Here is an 18,436-nt window from a genome sequence, read left to right as displayed (position 1 = left end):
CTGTTTTACAGCCCTGCATCCCTAGATTGAATGTGTGTTTCATTTTTTATAGCATACCTGTTTTACAGCCCTGTATCGCTAGATTGAATGTGTGTTCCATTTATAAAAACATACCTGTTGTACAGCGCTGTATCACTAGATTGAATATGTGTTCCATTTATAAAAACATACCTGTTTTACAGCCTGGTATCGCTAGATTGAATGTGTGTTCCATTTATAAAAAAATTAACTATTTTACAGCCCTGTATTGCTAGATTGAATGTGTGTTCCATTTATAAAAACATACCTGTTGTACAGCGCTGTATTGCTAGATTGAATATGTGTTCCATTTATAAAAACATACCTGTTGTATAGCGCTGTATCACTAGATTGAATGTGTTCCATTTATAAAAACATATCTGTTTTACAGCGCTGTATCACTAGATTGAATGTGTGTTCCATTTATAAAAACATATCTGTTTTACAGCGCTGTATCACTAGATTGAATGTGTGTTCCATTTATAAAAACATACCTGTTGTACAGCGCTGTATTGCTAGATTGAATATGTGTTCCATTTATAAAAACATACCTGTTATATAGCGCTGTATCACTAGATTGAATGTGTTCCATTTATAAAAACATATCTGTTTTACAGCGCTGTATCACTAGATTGAATGTGTGTGCCATTTATTATAACATACCTGTTTTACAGTGTTGTATCACTAGATTGAATGTGTGTTCCATTTATCATAACATACCTGTTTTACAGTGCTGTATCACTAGATTGAATGTGTGTTCCATTTAAAAAACATACCTGTTTTACAGTGCTGTATCGCTAGAATGAATGTGTGTTCCATTTATAAAAACATATCTGTTTTACAGCCCTGTATCGCTAGATTGAATGTGTGTTCCATTTATAAAAACATATCTGTTTTACAGCGCTATATCGCTAGATTGAATGTGTGTTCCATTTATAAAAACATACCTGTTGTACAGCGCTGTATCACTAGATTGAAAGTGTGTTCCATTTATAAAAACATCTGTTTTACAGCCCTGTATCACGAGATTGAATGTGTGATCCATTTATAAAAACATATCTGTTTTACAGCCCTGTATCGCTAGATTGAATGTGTGCTCCATTTATAAAAACACACCTGTTTTACAGCCCTGTATCGCTAGATTGAATGTGTGTTCCATTTATAAAAACATACCTGTTTTACAGCCCTGTATAGCTAGATTGAATGTGTGTTCCATTTATAAAAACATATCTGTTTTACAGCGCTATATCGCTAGATTGAATGTGTGTTCCATTTATTATAACATACCTGTTTTACAGCGCTGTATCGCTAGATTGAATGTGTGTTCCATTTATAAAAACATACCTGTTGTACAGCACTGTATCGCTAGATTGAATGTGTGTTCCATTTATAAAAACATACCTGTTTTACAGTGCTGTATCACTAGATTGAATGTGTGTTCCATTTATAAAAACATACCTGTTTTACATTGCTGTATCACTAGATTGAATGTGTGTTCCATTTATAAAAACATACCTGTTTTACAGCCCTGTATCGCTAGATTGAATGTGTGTTTCCATTTATAAAAGCATACCTGTTGTACAGCGCTGTATCACTAGATTGAATGTGTGTTCCATTTATAAAAACATACCTGTTTTACAGTGCTGTATCACAAGATTGAATGTGTGTTCAATTTATAAAAACATACCTGTTGTACAACGCTGTATCGCTAGATTGAATGTGTGTTCCATTTATTATAACATACCTGTTTTACAGTGTTGTATCACTAGATTGAATGTGTGTTCCATTTATAATAACATACCTGTTTTACAGCCCTGTATTGCTAGATTGAATGTGTGTTCCATTTATAATAACATACCTGTTTTACAGCGCTGTATCGCTGGATTAAGGGTGTGCTCCATTAAAGTCAACATTATTTCCCATTTCTGTTTGGCAAAGCAGTCCTACACCAAACCAAAAATCATGAGATGGTCAACGGAAATGTTTATGATCTTTGCATCATAGGCACTTTATACAGTACATAAAGCAGTGCATAATATAGTCTGTTCTAAAACAACCATATGAATCCATAAACTTCAGAGGTGTTTTAATGATTTGGAGATAGAAGAGAAGTTAATTAGAGAAATGATACATCTCTTTGTAGAAATAAGAACAAATAGAGCACCTCCTGAACACAAATTAAGACAAATGAAAATATCTGTTATATTAAAAGTAGGAAAATGCCCAAAGATCTTGCATGTCTTTGAAAGGTTTGATGTTAACAGTGTCACAGACAACAACAGCTGCTAATTAAATCCAATACACAGTTTTTATGATAATTTATCATAGTCAAATGTGTAACCAACAAACCTGTATGTGATTAAGAAACTTGCTGTTCTCTTTCCTGGAGAAGGTGGAACAAAACAGGATTTCAAAGTCTTCCCTGAAAGGTCTGATCACATGTCTCATATCAACTGGTTTAAATCTGAAAGTCAAAATGAGAATTTCATATGATATAATAATTCTCTTATACCTTTCTTTCAATAATTATTACTACAAAAAGCTATGAAATCAGTTAAACCAATAAATACTATGTATTCAATACTGTTTAAGAGTTGTTTTTTTCTCAAGGGTTTATATGTAAAATGCTAGAAAGGCGTTACTAAAAATACATTTGGTTTTTGCCAGTTTAATGAGTGTTGACTGATATTTATAAAGGGGTTAGTATCACTGTATTTTCATGACCTTCATATAGATCAAGCTATCAATCAAACTGCCCATGTACCACACATGACTTTGCATTTTACATTGTGTATAATCGGACACACACACACCCATCCCAATGAATGGGTATGTGTGTGGCCAGCATTAGCAATACTTACCCTCCCAGGAGATCTGAACTGTCACTCTGCTGGTTCATATTAATCACTTTGAGAGTGTGACCTGTAAGCACACTGTGTCAGTCAGATACAAAAATCACACTTTACATATTCCAGTAATTTCCTTCACCATATTTAGTTATCATGATCATTTCCTTTCATTCCACTATTGAGTGATCATCTTTTTTTATGTCAAACTAATAACAAATACCACTATGTTACTTCAATGACAGGGGTGTACAATTCCACTAGCCCGACGTCCGGGGCTAGCGATTTTCAGGTCAGGGCTAGTTGCTTCACGATCATTACTAGCCCGTGGGCTAGTGAAAATTTCTGTTAAAATCTATATTCACATTGAAATTTTAGTTGTAAATCAGCAGTTTAGCCTTTTATTGCCGTTCAGAATTCGACTAGCAGTAAATGTGTCGTCAAAACTCAAGCAAACGATATCGTTGCATACCACAGGTGGTTCCCAAACGTAAATAACATTCTTCATCTAGATGCATCAAACGTTTTGTTATGTAATTGATGAAAGTTAAATAAGCGCTTGAGTGACCCAGATGGCCATGTGTTTGCCGAGGTTGCTGACAGACAGGGAACGGGAAAATCTAGATTTCTTGACTCTAGACAAGAATCAGTTATGAAGTGACATTTTTATTATCTAGCATCATTATCATTTTAGTGTTATAAATTTGAGTATATGGGGGTTGGATTCAGAAAGAACTACTGCTGTGCGATGGATAGCGGATCATTTTGAAGTAATTAAAATACACGGTAAAATGTTGTCATGTACACTTGCAGACACATAGGTATGCTTAGTTAACACAGCTGACACAAATAAACCCACTGAATGTTTTTCAAAATAACTTTAATCGAGGTTTCATAATTATAGGTACAATATTTTTGCATATTTGTCATCTTATCTTTCGCATATTTTTATGATATATTGAATATTTGTAAATAAAAATCAGCAGTGCTAATTAATAATCGTTTACAAAATATTTTATAGTAAATTGTAAAATTGATTTTGTGTAGTTCTTAAAATAAATCTATATGAAATTCAATAACAAATTGACATCATTTTATTCAAATACGAATGTATCATGCAAATGTTACTAGATAAAAAAAAAAATTTCAATGCTCATAAAATTAGGGAAAATAAGTAAGTGTTCAGTAAAACAATAATTTCAATTAAAGATTTTTTACGGAATTTTCATGAACAGTACTATTTACTAAATTCATCATACCTATAAAATGAAAACAGCAGATAATAAATACTGATTGTTCACTTTACATTTTCCTGTTAAGCTTTTAATATCAAAGTTAAACTTTAATAGATATACTGATTATGTTTCTTTCTAATGATAGTTTTAAAGGAAATATCTGAGTGAAATAAGAACCATAATTTCAAATCTAAAGTATTTTGCATGCGATGGCATTGTTGCATTATCAATATTGACTCAAGAATGTTTTTACTAAATGAATACCTGGTACCTATGAACAATCGGTGCAATATCTTTATTAGCGGAATGGTATTTAACACACTGTTAGACATGTACTTGTTCTGTACAGGTTTGTAAAAAATCCAGATCGAGTAAAATGAACATATAAAAACAAACGAAAAATAGGGCTAGTAGACTTCTGATCAGGGCTAGTGAAAAATTGATGCTACTAGCCCTTGGGCTAGTGCAAAATTTTCAGAATTGTACACCCCTGAATGATATACAACATTTGGCCAGAGAAATTGTTTATATTATAATTGTAAATCTGCTCCACCTTTAGGACCTTACCGAGTTGTTCGGCCAGGTATTGTACTGAGGATGTTTTACCGGTACCCGTCTCTCCAACCAGTAGGACTGGCTCGTTCTTACCGACGCAGACAGATACCTGTTCCAGGAGGGCCGACGCCTGGCGAGTGTAGGAAAACGTATTCTGGTGGGCTCTACAAATATTTTTGAAGCGTTCTTCTAATTTTTAAGATGATTACAAAAAGTACATATTGAATATGAATCAAGTAAATTTAACAAGCACCACCTCTCCAGCCATGAGTGTTTATATAATGGTCTCAAGGACAGTATTCAACAGGTTTGGCCGCTTCAAGGGTTAATGCAGTTATATGGGTGCAGGACTTTCAATGGCACATGATAAGGCTTTGAACATATGTGCACTGGTATATAAACATCATAAGTACAGTGTATGGAATGCTGCCTTTAGTCCTTCAAACTTTTATTTAAACTACCAAAAACATTTTATTTGCGTATGAAAGAAATTTTTTGTTTGTAAAGTGTGTGAATCATGCTTATAATTAATTTTCCAAACTACTTTAAGAAATAAAAATACGTTTCAATGTACGATTCCATTGATTTCCAATGGATATGTCAATGTTTCTATTGTGACGTCACAATAACATCAGGTTTTTTCGACATTCTAGTGATATGAAAACAAGAGGCCCAAAGGGCCTTAACAGTCATCTGACTACCTTGACAATAGTGAAATTAATTATATATGGTGTCACTTTGTCAGGATCATTTTCAATTTCTTTCAACAAATTTTATTTCAAACAAGAGGCCCAAGGGCCTTAACATATAGGAAATTAATTAGATATAGTGTCATGGTAGTCATCTTCGATTTGGGATCAACTAGAGATGTAACAATACTTTGTCGGGACCATGTCAGGATCATTTCATGCAAGTTTCAGCCAAATAGCACCAGTAGAACTAGAGAAGAAGTTAAAAATGTGTTTTCAAGATGGCGGCTGTGGCGGCCATCTTGGATTTCTGATCAACCTGAAAAATAACAACACTTTGTCGGGACCATGTCAGGATCATTTCATGCAAGTTTCAGCCAAATCGCACCGGTAGAACTTGAGAAGAAGTTCAATATGTGTTTTCAAGATGGCGGCTGTGGCGGCCATCTTGGATTTCGGATTGACCCGAAAAATAACAACACTTTGTCGGGACCATGTCAGGATCATTTCATGCAAGTTTCAGTCAAATTGCACTGGTAGAACTTGAGAAGAAGTTCAAAATGTGTTTTCAAGATGGTGGCTGTGGCGGCCATCTTGGATTTCTGATCAACCCGAAAAATAACTATCGGAACTATGTCAGGATCATTTCATGTAAGTTTCAGCAAAATTGCACTGGTAGAACTTGAGAAGAAGTTCAAAATGTGAAAAGTTAACGCACGGCGGACGGCGCACGACGACGGCCAAAACATGACTATAGATAATCCTGACCCTTCGGGTCAGATGACCTAAAAAGGATAAGCCAATCAGAAAGCCAAATTAAGTATGAAGCAAAGAAAAATTAACGATTACACCACGAATATCATTTGTCTGTGAACCTATATACAGAACCACCATATTTTTACCAACCTTAGAATAGAGCCAATCTCCACAGCTTTCTTGTCCAGCTGGACCCGACCACAGGTGAAGTTGGTAGAGGTGACTTTGACCTCTGGTTTGTACTTACAGCAGAAATATTCAGCCTGGAAATAAAACATTTGTTTGTAATAATTTATCTACAGTAAACCAACCATCTTTTGTGGGTGATTACATTTAGTGTGTTTCACTGGCAGCTAGAGCTAGTGTGATCACTTAATGGTTTTAACAACTTCCGCCTTTTAGTTGTTTAGGTTAACCAACTTAACAGCCCACAATAATTTTCCATTTATTCTATTCTTTGACAATCACAACCATCCAAAATAACACATTATTCCAATAGTTTAAAAAAAAAGAGGTAATTGTTCATAATTATGCAACCTCATCAAATCCCACCTACTCTAGAGACCTACCATAACCTTTGAGATATTCAGTTTGGCTCCTATCGCCTCAGCAACAAGCACACGTTTGCTGGGTTTAGGAAGGCATGCAGCAAAACAGTCGAGAGCTTCCTGTAGCACGTGATTGGCTGTTGCTGTTGACGACACATTGAAGTCTGGAGCCACTCGTCTACACCAGTTCATCAAATCTCTGAATAATAGAATTATCATTCAAATGTGAATTTCACTTCTCAAAGTCACAGCTAAAAAGCCCCAACCTCAGCAATATTTTTAAAGCAAATAATTAAAGCTGACAAGACATTGAATCATAAATCAGCATAAGATTTTTTTAAGTATAAAATTTTGATTTAGAAATATAGAGACAAAAAAATAACTACAGAAATAACATACCTCGTTGATATAAGTCGTCCATCATGTGACAGGAACTTGCCCACCTCATCAGAGAGCTTGTCCTCAACTCCTAGTTCATGTTTGCCAGCGGACAACATGAAGTAAATATCCAGGAGCTTTTCAGTGACTGGACAAAGATGTGGGTACAAGGTGTTGATAACCTTCACAAACATAAACAACATCAATAAAGCATAAATTATAAAATTGAAATCTTGGCTAAATTTCTTATTAAAATCATCTTGGATTTCTTTTGGGTCACTACAGCCATCTTAATGAGAATAATTATAACATCTGAATAAATATTATCATTATCAAAACATAATTGCACATCTACATAAAATCAGCCCAGACTTTTTTGACCTTGACATTGGTTCAACTTACCTTTTCCAGCTCTGACCTTGACAGAGGTTCCACATTGACCTTCGTCCACATCTTTTCCAGTAGGACAGAACTACTGCTGTGTTGTCTATGCCAACCACTTCCACTTCCCAACAGCCTTTAACACAGTACCAACATTAAACAATAAATACATATTCTGATACAAGTTGATTAATATTTTTATCAATTTGAATGTATACATCTGTTGTCTAAGTGGATGTGATAAGTTTTTGACTTAGTCAAAACAATCAGGATCAATTGTAATGTATAACTTGAATTCAATGCCACTTATTTGCAAATAAAATATGTAAAATCAAATTAACATCTTTGGATCAGATCGAGGTAATCAAAAACCTGTTTGATCAACACATCTTACCAGAATTACTTAACTTGTTACTCGGGTAAATCACAAAGATCAAAAGATAGGTGAAAGTGGTGACTTTTGTATACGACAATACAACTGATTTAGATTTACCTTTGGCCAAAATGTAACAAGCAGAGTAGACAATAGAGTATATGAAAGAATGGCATGAAATGTTAATTGACAAGTCACAGCAAGGCAACAGGAGTAGTGAAGTAGATTTAACAGTAATCTGCCTCTCAGTGTAGGCCCTACTTACCTTTGAGTTGCGAACAGCTGGAAGCCTGGAGCAGCAGGAATGTTGTCACCATGCCCCGGGACAGAGAGGACATGTCTCTCTAACAGAGGAAGTAGGACAGAGATTACGTCCATAGGGGCCGAGTCAATATCCTCCAGTAGAACCCAGTGTCCCTCCATCACAGCGCGGGTCAGTACCCCGGCCTGCCACACAAACTCCCCTGGGATATCTGTACAGCGATACGTCCCCAGCAGGGCCTGAAATGAAAAAGAAGTGTGAAGAAGTACGCAAAGGTTTTTGTATAGTCCCTGCTAGCATCTCATAGAGTCAAATATATTTCTGTCCTTGGGCAGTAAATATATTCTATCTGGAGCAAATTAAATTATATAGAAAACATGTCATTTACTCCATTATTAAATGTCATAAATCAAGGCAGACTGTTTAATGGAGGCCTTAGAGTTTACTTTATCAGTAACCTGTCTCAATGTTTGTACTCTAACATATGAATTCAGCTCAGATTTCATTATAATGTGGATATCAGACCAATACCGTAAAAACTTGTATAATTTGCGCACCAGTGTAATTTGCGCAGGTACTTTTTAGGGCTGAAAATGCTGGAAAAAATCTTCTATCAGTATATTTTGCACATCATTTTTTTTTTGGGAAAAACGATGTCCAGAGAGTCCCAAAATCGATGTATGAAGGTGACAATTTCAATGCAAAATATTCCCCAGAAATGCTTGAAAACTTGCACAAAGAAGTGTTGTATTAAGAAGAAATAACATATTAAAACCACATTGTGTTTGTTTTCTTTTATTGGCCACCGTAACCTGAAACTAAAATATCTTGCAGATGTCCAAAACATCGGCGGTCCGGTTCGCCGTACTCCATGCACATGTCAATGTTTTGAGATATTACACATGAATAGTAATCAGGAATATTCAAAAAGATTAGAATCTATTTGTTTAAAATTGTCACAATAAGTAATTAGTGTGTTTGAGATCATTAACAATCAACAGCAATCGGCTAGCGGATACGTTAGCTTGCAACAATCACATTGTGAGTAAATTTAACTCACTACCTGTACGGTACCAGATCCAAGCTGATGGCTAATTATATTTATCAATACGATTGAATATGTCACTAACCTTGTAGCTTGTTAATTCTACAGTAATAAAATTGCAAACCACTTATTGAAAGTCCTAAATATAGGTCAGTTTAGGCATCTTATAAATCCCATGTGTGTTTTGACTTTTTGCACACGGCCTGCAGTCGGGCCTTACGGAGTTTCATGTGCAAAGCTAAAGGCTAATTATATACACCAAAACGGTTGAATATGTCACTAACCTTGTAGCTTGTTAATTCTGCAGTAATAAAATTGCAAACCACTTATTAAAAGTCCTAAATATAGGTCAGTTTAGGCATCTTATAAATCCCATGTGTGTTTTGACTTTTTGCACACGGCCTGCAGTCGGGCCTTACGGAGTTTCATGTGCAAAGCTAAAGGCTAATTATATACACCAAAACGGTTGAATATGTCACTAACCTTGTAGCTTGTTAATTCTGCAGTAATAAAATTGCAAACCACTTATTGAAAGTCCTAAATATAGGTCAGTTTAGGCATCTTATAAATCCCACGTGTGTTTTGACTTTTTGCACACGGCCTGCAGCCGGGGTAAACATGTTTGTGTATACACACACACACTCTCTACAGACTCTCTCTATAGCCTCTCTCCCCTAAAAAAATACAGGTAAACTACATTGACCCGGCCAAAGTCACTGATTGTGGCTGTCCCATTACACTACGAGGTGTACAGGGTATACATCTCTTGCTGTCAGTAGAAGCCATGCTCTCAGTCAGTCGCCATTGAAATTCTCGGGGCAAATGTAAACAAGACATCATGTACACAAGACATCGTGGTCATAACTTTAACACTTTAATTAGCCATAGATAATCCACTATAATAGGTGAGGCATTGTTTTTACAATCATTAATACCTTTCATTGTATGAAATGGCTACTATACACAGAGCGGTACCTCAACACTCATAGATCGACAGCCCCTCAGAATGGACAGATTTTTTCCCCGTAAATTTTTTAAAACTACTCTATCAATGTAATTTGCGCACCCCCAACTTCAAATTTTATTTTTGTACAGAAAAAGTGCGCAAATTACACAAGTTTTTACGGTACTCCTTAACATACACATCTCAATTACATTTTACTTTGAATGACAGATGATAAACATGCCAGACCACTTAAGGAGACTTTGAGTTAGTTTATCAAAGAAACCTTTTAATATCTAAAGAACCAAACTTTAACTGATTTAGAATCTTGTTTTACACTTAGCTATAGAGAAGGAACAGTGAAGACCTTACCTGATATTTCCTTAATTAATTTACCTTACTATCGGTCTGATCACCAAGCTGTATCTTCATCAGGTGTGGAGATTTCACCCGTCCCGTCAGGTGGGCCAGGTGTTCCACTACTGAGGTCTTCCCACTGCCCACTGGGCCCTGTAACAGGACAGGACTACCGGCCGATACAGCCAGGGCAAGGCTCCTTAGGTTGTTGTCCAGGGACTCAGCGGGTACTAGGGTTGTACTACATGGCTACAAACAAATATTTATGTGTTAATCAGTCACTTTATATGAATTGGAGAAAGGAAGGGTGGTGTTTTATTCTAAAGTGACCTAAAGGTAAGACTATACTTTTAATAAACTAAAATGAACATAAACAACAGTAATACATTTTAATTCAGTTAAGGTTTCATCACTTGTTAAACTTAAAAACAGCAATTCAAATAAGGTACAGAAGAAACTAAAAGACTTTAAAGACCTGCAAATCGTTAAATAAAGAGTGAAGAATTGACCAGGGAAAATAAACAGGAAGCATATCCTATCAAGTAGTGATAAGTATATAGAATAATGCACAATCACCATCCCTCGTCCCAATATATATGACTCTGTTTGGTAAAATGATTGAAGTAAGCAGAGCTGTAGTAGCTGATCATGAGGAGATATGTAATAGTTGTCTTACCTTGTCGTCTGTACTTCTAATCCTAGGTAAAAGGATACCCGACACCAGGACCACACTGTGATGGAGGTCAGCCTGATCCAGTCCCTGGATGACCTCAGTCAGATTCTGCTCTGGGATCTCCAGGGGCAACGCCACAGAGTGATCCTCCATCAGAGGGTCTGACAGTCCACACTTCTGACACCAATTGATGTGTCTGTAATTGATAACATGACAGTTAGTGCCCCTACCAACTAAGTAAGTCTAGTACCATACACACTTGACAGTTAGTGCCCCTACCATCTAAGTAACTCTAGTACCATACACACTTGACAGTTAGTGTCCCTACCATCTAAGTAAGTCTAGTACCATACACACTTGACAGTTAGTGCCCCTACCATCTAAGTAAGTCTAGTACCATACACACTTGACAGTTAGTGTCCCTACCATCTAAGTAAGTCTAGTACCATACACACTTGACAGTTAGTGCCCCTACCATCTAAGTAAGTCTAGTACCATACACACTTGACAGTTAGTGCCCCTACCATCTAAGTAAGTCTAGTACCATACACACTTGACAGTTAGTGCCCCTACCATCTAAGTAAGTCTAGTACCATACACACTTGACAGTTAGTGCCCCTACCATCTAAGTAAGTCTAGTACCATACACACTTGACACACATAAACATGTCAGTTGAAGATTAATAACATTGATATCAATTATGATTTTTTTCCATAAAATATGGATTAAGAAACAACTATTAAACTCTGCTGTTGGTCAGAAAAAAATTTACTTAACATTGTTATATGTTTAAATATTTTTACAATCTTTAATGATTATAGTCTGAGTTATACCTAGATAAGTTTCCTCTCAAATCCTTCTAAAATTTCAAGAAAACATTCAACGAGTAAAAATTCTGAGAATGTGTCATACATTATACATACACATTTGTTTAATTTTAATCTCAAGGTTACACAGACAGAACCATTGTACTTACTGTAGTTTTAGTGTAGACAGAACTCCCTCCTCCTCGGTCTGTAGTGTGGAGGACACCAGGGCATCTCTCTGTCCTGAGGTCATACCCAACAATACAGCTACACTGTCAGCACATAACCTGGTCAACAGACAACATCTGATACAGAGATATCTCCCTTATATCATAAACTACACATTTACAACCTTTGACTGAATTAATTAGGTTGCTAAAACTAATTCATATAATATATTTATTTCTCTCTCTTACCATTGGTACCAGATATAGGATACCAAAGTGTCCTGTTCCCTGGTTACTTACCATACAATCCTAGCCTGGTCACTATAGTTACTGAGATAGGACACCTAACGGTCCTGTTCCCTGGTGACTTACCATACATTCCTAGCCTGGTCACTATATTTACTGAGATAGGACACCTAACGGTCGGACGGTCCTGTTTCCTGGTGACTTACCATACAATCCTAGCCTGGTCACTATATCTACTGAGATAGGACACCTAACATCCTGTTCCCTGGTTACTTACCATACAATCCTAGCCTGGTCACTATAGTTACTGAGATAGGACACCTAACGGTCCTGTTTCCTGGTTACTTACCATACAATCCTAACCTGGTCACTATAGTTACTGAGATAGGACACCTAACGGTCGGACGGTCTTGTTCCCTGGTTACTTACCATACAATCCTAGCATGGTCACTATATTTACCGAGATAGGACACCTAACGGTCGGACGGTCCTGTTCCCTGGTGACTTACCATACAATCCTAGCCTGGTCACTATAGTTACTGAGATAGGACACCTAACGGTCGGACGGTCCTGTTCCCTGGTAACTTACCATACAATCCTAGCCTGGTCACTATAGTTACTGAGATAGGACACTTAACGGTCCTGTTTCCTGGTTACTTACCATACAATCCTAGCCTGGTCACTATATTTACTGAGATAGGACACCTAACGGTCCTGTTCCCTGGTTACTTACCATACAATCCTAGCCTGGTCACTATAGTTACTGAGATAGGGCACTTAACGGTCCTGTTTCCTGGTTACTTACCATACAATCCTAGCCTGGTCACTATATTTACTGAGATAGGACACCTAACGGTCCTGTTCCCTGGTTACTTACCATACAATCCTAGCCTGGTCACTATAGTTACTGAGATAGGACACCTAAATGTCCTGTTCCCTGGTTACTTACCATACAATCCTAGCCTGGTCACTATAGTTACTGAGATAGGACACCTAAATGTCCTGTTCTGTTTCCTGGTGACTTACCATACAATCCTAGCCTGGTCACTATAGTTACTGAGATAGGACACCTAAATGTCCTGTTCCCTGGTTACTTACCATACAATCCTAGCCTGGTCACTATAGTTACTGAGATAGGACACCTAAATGTCCTGTTCTGTTCCCTGGTGACTTACCATACAATCCTAGCCTGGTCACTATAGTTACTGAGATAGGACACCTAACGGTCCTGTTCCCTGGTGACTTACCATACAATCCTAGCCTGGTCACTATAGTTACTGAGATAGGGCACTTAACGGTCCTGTTTCCTGGTTACTTACCATACAATCCTAACCTGGTCACTATAGTTACTGAGATAGGACACCTAACGGTCGGACGGTCCTGTTTCCTGGTTACTTACCATACAATCCTAGCCTGGTCACTATAGTTACTGAGAAAGGGCACCTAACAGTCCTGTTCCCTGGTGACTTACCATACAATCCTAGCCTGGTCACTATAGTTACTGAGATAGGACACCTAACGGTCGGACGGTCCTGTTTCCTGGTGACTTACCATACAATCCTAGCCTGGTCACTATATCTACTGAGATAGGACACCTAATGGTCCTGTTCCCTGGTGACTTACCATACAATCCTAGCCTGGTCACTATATTTACTGAGATAGGACACCTAACGGTCCTGTTCCCTGGTGACTTACCATACAATCCTAGCCTGGTCACTATAGTTACTGAGATAGGACACCTAACGGTCGGACGGTCCTGTTTCTTGGTGACTTACCATACAATCCTAGCCTGGTCACTATATCTACTGAGATAGGACACCTAATGGTCCTGTTCCCTGGTGACTTACCATACAATCCTAGCCTGGTCACTATATTTACTGAGATAGGACACCTAACGGTCCTGTTCCCTGGTGACTTACCATACAATCCTAGCCTGGTCACTATATTGACCGAGATAGGTCATAAGGACATCTAATGGAACATGGACAGCCATACGTCTCCCCAACACATGGACAAATCTCCAGATCATCTCCGCCAGTTCTTCAACCTGCTGGAAAAAAATATCACCAACTTTTCATCTGATTTCTTTTAATGATCTGTTACACAAATCTGATACATGTAAATGAGATTCACAATATGCAATTCATTGTTTCCAAATCTATCAAATTTAAAGATTAAATGCAATCTCTTAATGAAATCCCATACGAAACTTGAGACAGATTCCTTCATTACTTACTAAGAAATAGCGGTAACAAACTTCAATTATCAAAATCCAAGATGGAGGTCTGTCATCCATCTTGTAGACCAATTAGTCTAAAAATGGTATATACACAACTAGGGTCCTAGGGGAATATACATAAGAAATTATTTTGATAGATCCCTTCAGGACTTTCTGAGAAATAATGGTAACAAACTTCAATTATCAGATTCCCAGATGATGGCTTGTTGACCATCTTGTTGACTGATCTGTCCCAAAATCCAATGTGCACAACTAATGCCCTGGGGAAACCTACACATAAATTTGATACAGATCCTTTCAGGACTTTCTGAGAATTAGCGGTAACAAATTTCAACTATCAAAATCTATGTTGTAGGCCTGGCCATCTAGTTCACTGATCAGTCCTAAAATGCAATATGAACAACTAGGGACCTAGGGGAACAGTGAATTTTAGTACTTTCTGAGCGGTAACAAGAATGTTAACGGATGGAAGGATGGATGGACTAAGGACTGATGGTGGTGGGCTAAAAAGAAAGATCAACATTATCTTACTGATGCATGGTTATTTTAAAATTTTTACTATCAAATCAATATCTTGTAAATTATTACTTATATTTATTTTGTCTTGTAAAGTCATTTAAATATTGATGTCTGATTTTCTGTAAAAGACTTGTTTCACACAATCGACTAAATTCCAACAAAAGAGTAGAAATGACCACATCAGGATATGAGAAGACTTACTTGTTTCTCTGACTCTGCCATCATCTTTCCTGTACTTTTCACTGCTGATGGCAAGTTCAGACCACACTGTCTCAGGTAGCTGAGGGTATATCTACAGTCAGAGAATAGTACATATATGATAATTACACATACTTCTGACTTTGATAACCTTACAAAAAATCAAAAACCTTAAAGGCCCACTACCTTTCCGGAGTAAAACATAACAATTTCTTTAAAACATTAATAACATACGAAAAATATATACCGATGACCTAAGATGAGCTGATTACAACATCAAACATAAGCAAGATTTACTCCGTAATATATATATGATAACAAAGTCATTTCACTGTTTTGGGCCTTTTGCTGTCTAGTACATTGAGAGTCAACTAGTGTGCAGTATTTAGGACAACAGTGGGAAACATACGACGACCCACATTATTTTATTTTAATCAAAATGTTCAGAAGGTGATGATATGTGTAGTATTAACAGTAAGTTAAAAACTTTTGTGACTCTACAAAATTAACAGTCTCGTTTTACATTTACATTGAAAAAAATAAAAGTTGTTTCGGGAAGGTAGTGGGTATTTAAAGATGCTCCACCGCTGATGGAGCATAAATGATATTCATCATTTGAACAATGATTGGTGTTTAATCGTGTATATTTATGTCTAATTTACACAATAAATAATTTGGAATTATTTGTTTTGCTTGCGATGCATAGGACATAGTGATACGGAATTTTTCGGGATGCAATTAATTATTTTTGATATTTTTATCTTCGAGTAAAATTAGAAGCTCAAACTTTTCAATGGTGGTTATGGTATAGTATAAAGTAAGTAACTTTTGTAACTAAAGAAAAATTCTAAATCATCTGCTCTTGTTTTTTATAGAGAAAAATTACCATTTGTCGCCGGTAGAGCATCTTTAAGTAATAATTATCAATAATTAATTGAATTTAATACTATATTTAAGATATGAATTCCAAATAATAATGTACCACCTACAAATGTAAGAGGTATTACATTCTAGCTGTGAGTGACAATTTAGATTTTTCAAGTACTAAAATAAGCTTAGCTGTAGAAAAATGAAATAAAGCCGGTCATTTGATGAATCATCAGTTACCACTCACAAACTAAGTTAGTTGAGTCTGTTGAAGTATTTATGGTTTGGATCATTAGTACATGTAAATACTGACCCTTGTAAGTCTGGACATAGTGTAACAGCAATGCTCAGAGCCTGACAGAACTTTCTGTTGTTGTGATCCCAATGTTGATGAGGTGTCTCTGATGTTTCTCTGGCCCTTGCCACAATATCCAGAATAACTGAACGACACACCTGACATACCTTCTTGGTATACAAAGGGTCCAGAAAAAGGTTAGGAAGCTTTTCCAGCAAATCTTGCTTGTTCTTCATATTAGACATCCTACCTGTAGAATAATTTAATTATATAACTACCAAAAACCTTTTATCTTTCACATAGTACGTTGTACATGTCATACTAATCACAAAGTAGTTGAATGAATTACACTATGCTCATTGCAGGCACAGCAGTTACAAATTATTTAGTTTTACAAAGGGAATGATCTTACATTTTCTGCACCAAAATAAATAATGTCATACACTGTAAATAATTAACCTCTTTCTTGACATGGCACTCCCCCTCAAAAAAAAATAAACAAATTTCAGTTTCAACGGCCTGGTGTATCTGGAAGAAAACAATTTGCTTGGTGATGAGGTTGTGCTTCAACCTCATCTTACCGATATACATCTAGATATACTAGTGTTATAATTGCATGTAACATTTTATTTTTCATTTTGCAAATGCGGTACTAGTGGGCATTTAAATTTCTCATTTACCACTTTTTCAAATGATTTTCATTTTTTAATAAACCTGTGGTCATTTTAAACAATTTTTCATAAAGTAAATAATGCCTACCGTATCACAAATTCCTTATTTTGAGAAAGTGGGATGATTAGGTCCAAAAAGACTGGCAAAAATAGCTTTATTGACAGATTTGGTTATATACCTAACCTTTATATAAAGTAAAAATGTTAGCAAAAGTTTAATGTCTTTAATTGGTTATAGACATATATAGACATGTTGAGAACTAGCTAGCCCGTGACCAAACACCAGCATTTGACAGATACAAAACTACGTAAGACCGATGAATTCGGTTCGACAACAAATATCGTGAGTATTGCGAATATTAAGCAGGTGTCATACATTTTGGCACGGCCATACATCTACATCAAAAACATAGATTAGGTATATATGTTTCTGTCCACATGTTGTAGCTACCCTACTGAGCTACATGAAATAGTCTAACTGTCCAAGGGTGTTAGGACTGTTCGGACCCGTCGACATCGGCCGAGCGTATTAGAAAGAAAATCTGAACCATTAACGACAAATTTCGTTGGTCGTAAATACCTTAATATGAATATACAGTGTATATACCCCCTCCTTTAGTCATTCTTCATATACTGACATTCAATGTCGATGTAAAATGTTTTTAAAAATACCAAACACGTGCACGTGTTTATCTCGAATAAAAAACGGAAGCAGGATATAGAATTCTAAAACATCTGGTTATAGTTCCGGAGCCGGTCGAAAACAATCCGGATAAGAGTCTAAAGTGCTTTCAAAAAGACTTTTTATAAGACACACATAAATGTACAAAGTATGTGTTTTCTTTGCAAAAAATAAACAAATAATGCTATGTATTCTGATAAACATTTCTAGCAATCGTTTTTTGAAATAAATTAATAAAACCAGTAAAGACAAACTATGCGTATTTCGTATTCGCCATGTTTAATATGCTTTATAATGACAGAATAGACCTACAGTGACGTAGTTTGGTTTGTTTAGTTTTACGTCCTATTAACAGCAAGGGTCATGTAAGGACGTGCCAGGTTTGTTGGTGGAGGAAAGCCGGAGTACCCGGAGAAAAACCACCGGCCAGCGGTCACGTAGCGCGCGATATTGGTGACGTCGTCTCAAAATACATATATGCTCTACTTAAAGCGTTGTGGTTTTCTTTTCTTTTCATATACCTGCATCGTATTATATATCAGTGAAAACGGTTTTTAATGTACTTTGATTTTATGGGTAATAAAGGCGAAAAGCGAATCATAAAAACATTTTAATCGCGTTTAATTTCTCCAAAACACCAAGATAACGGCATGTAACGCGTAACATTTACCGGAGTGTTCGTTTCC

At 36.4% G+C, this 18,436-nt stretch overlaps 1 protein-coding gene across 1 annotated transcript in view; it reads right to left on the bottom strand.

Moving 5' to 3' along the window:
• LOC138311865 (midasin-like) overlaps positions 1-17,768 on the bottom strand; it is a 118,146-nt gene extending 100,378 nt beyond the window's left edge. Inside the window, exons 1-16 of the mRNA XM_069253045.1 lie at positions 17,649-17,768; positions 16,416-16,647; positions 15,239-15,329; positions 14,199-14,329; positions 12,037-12,153; positions 11,063-11,255; positions 10,426-10,635; positions 8,045-8,280; positions 7,428-7,542; positions 7,047-7,207; positions 6,669-6,846; positions 6,250-6,362; positions 4,667-4,818; positions 2,880-2,940; positions 2,368-2,482; positions 1,877-1,961 (exon numbers count right to left, since the gene is read on the bottom strand). Coding sequence (XP_069109146.1) covers positions 1,877-1,961; positions 2,368-2,482; positions 2,880-2,940; positions 4,667-4,818; positions 6,250-6,362; positions 6,669-6,846; positions 7,047-7,207; positions 7,428-7,542; positions 8,045-8,280; positions 10,426-10,635; positions 11,063-11,255; positions 12,037-12,153; positions 14,199-14,329; positions 15,239-15,329; positions 16,416-16,642 — 2,185 coding nt within the window. The 5' untranslated portion in view covers positions 16,643-16,647; positions 17,649-17,768. The remainder of the gene's footprint in view (positions 1-1,876; positions 1,962-2,367; positions 2,483-2,879; positions 2,941-4,666; positions 4,819-6,249; positions 6,363-6,668; positions 6,847-7,046; positions 7,208-7,427; positions 7,543-8,044; positions 8,281-10,425; positions 10,636-11,062; positions 11,256-12,036; positions 12,154-14,198; positions 14,330-15,238; positions 15,330-16,415; positions 16,648-17,648) is intronic.
• Between the last annotated feature and the right edge of the window lie 668 nt (positions 17,769-18,436).

The sequence above is a fragment of the Argopecten irradians genome, chromosome 1, assembly GCF_041381155.1.
Source record: "Argopecten irradians isolate NY chromosome 1, Ai_NY, whole genome shotgun sequence".
In the NCBI taxonomy this organism is placed as follows: domain Eukaryota; kingdom Metazoa; phylum Mollusca; class Bivalvia; order Pectinida; family Pectinidae; genus Argopecten; species Argopecten irradians.
The sequence above is the reverse complement of the archived record's forward strand: the minus strand, read 5'-3'. Positions and strand labels throughout refer to the sequence as shown.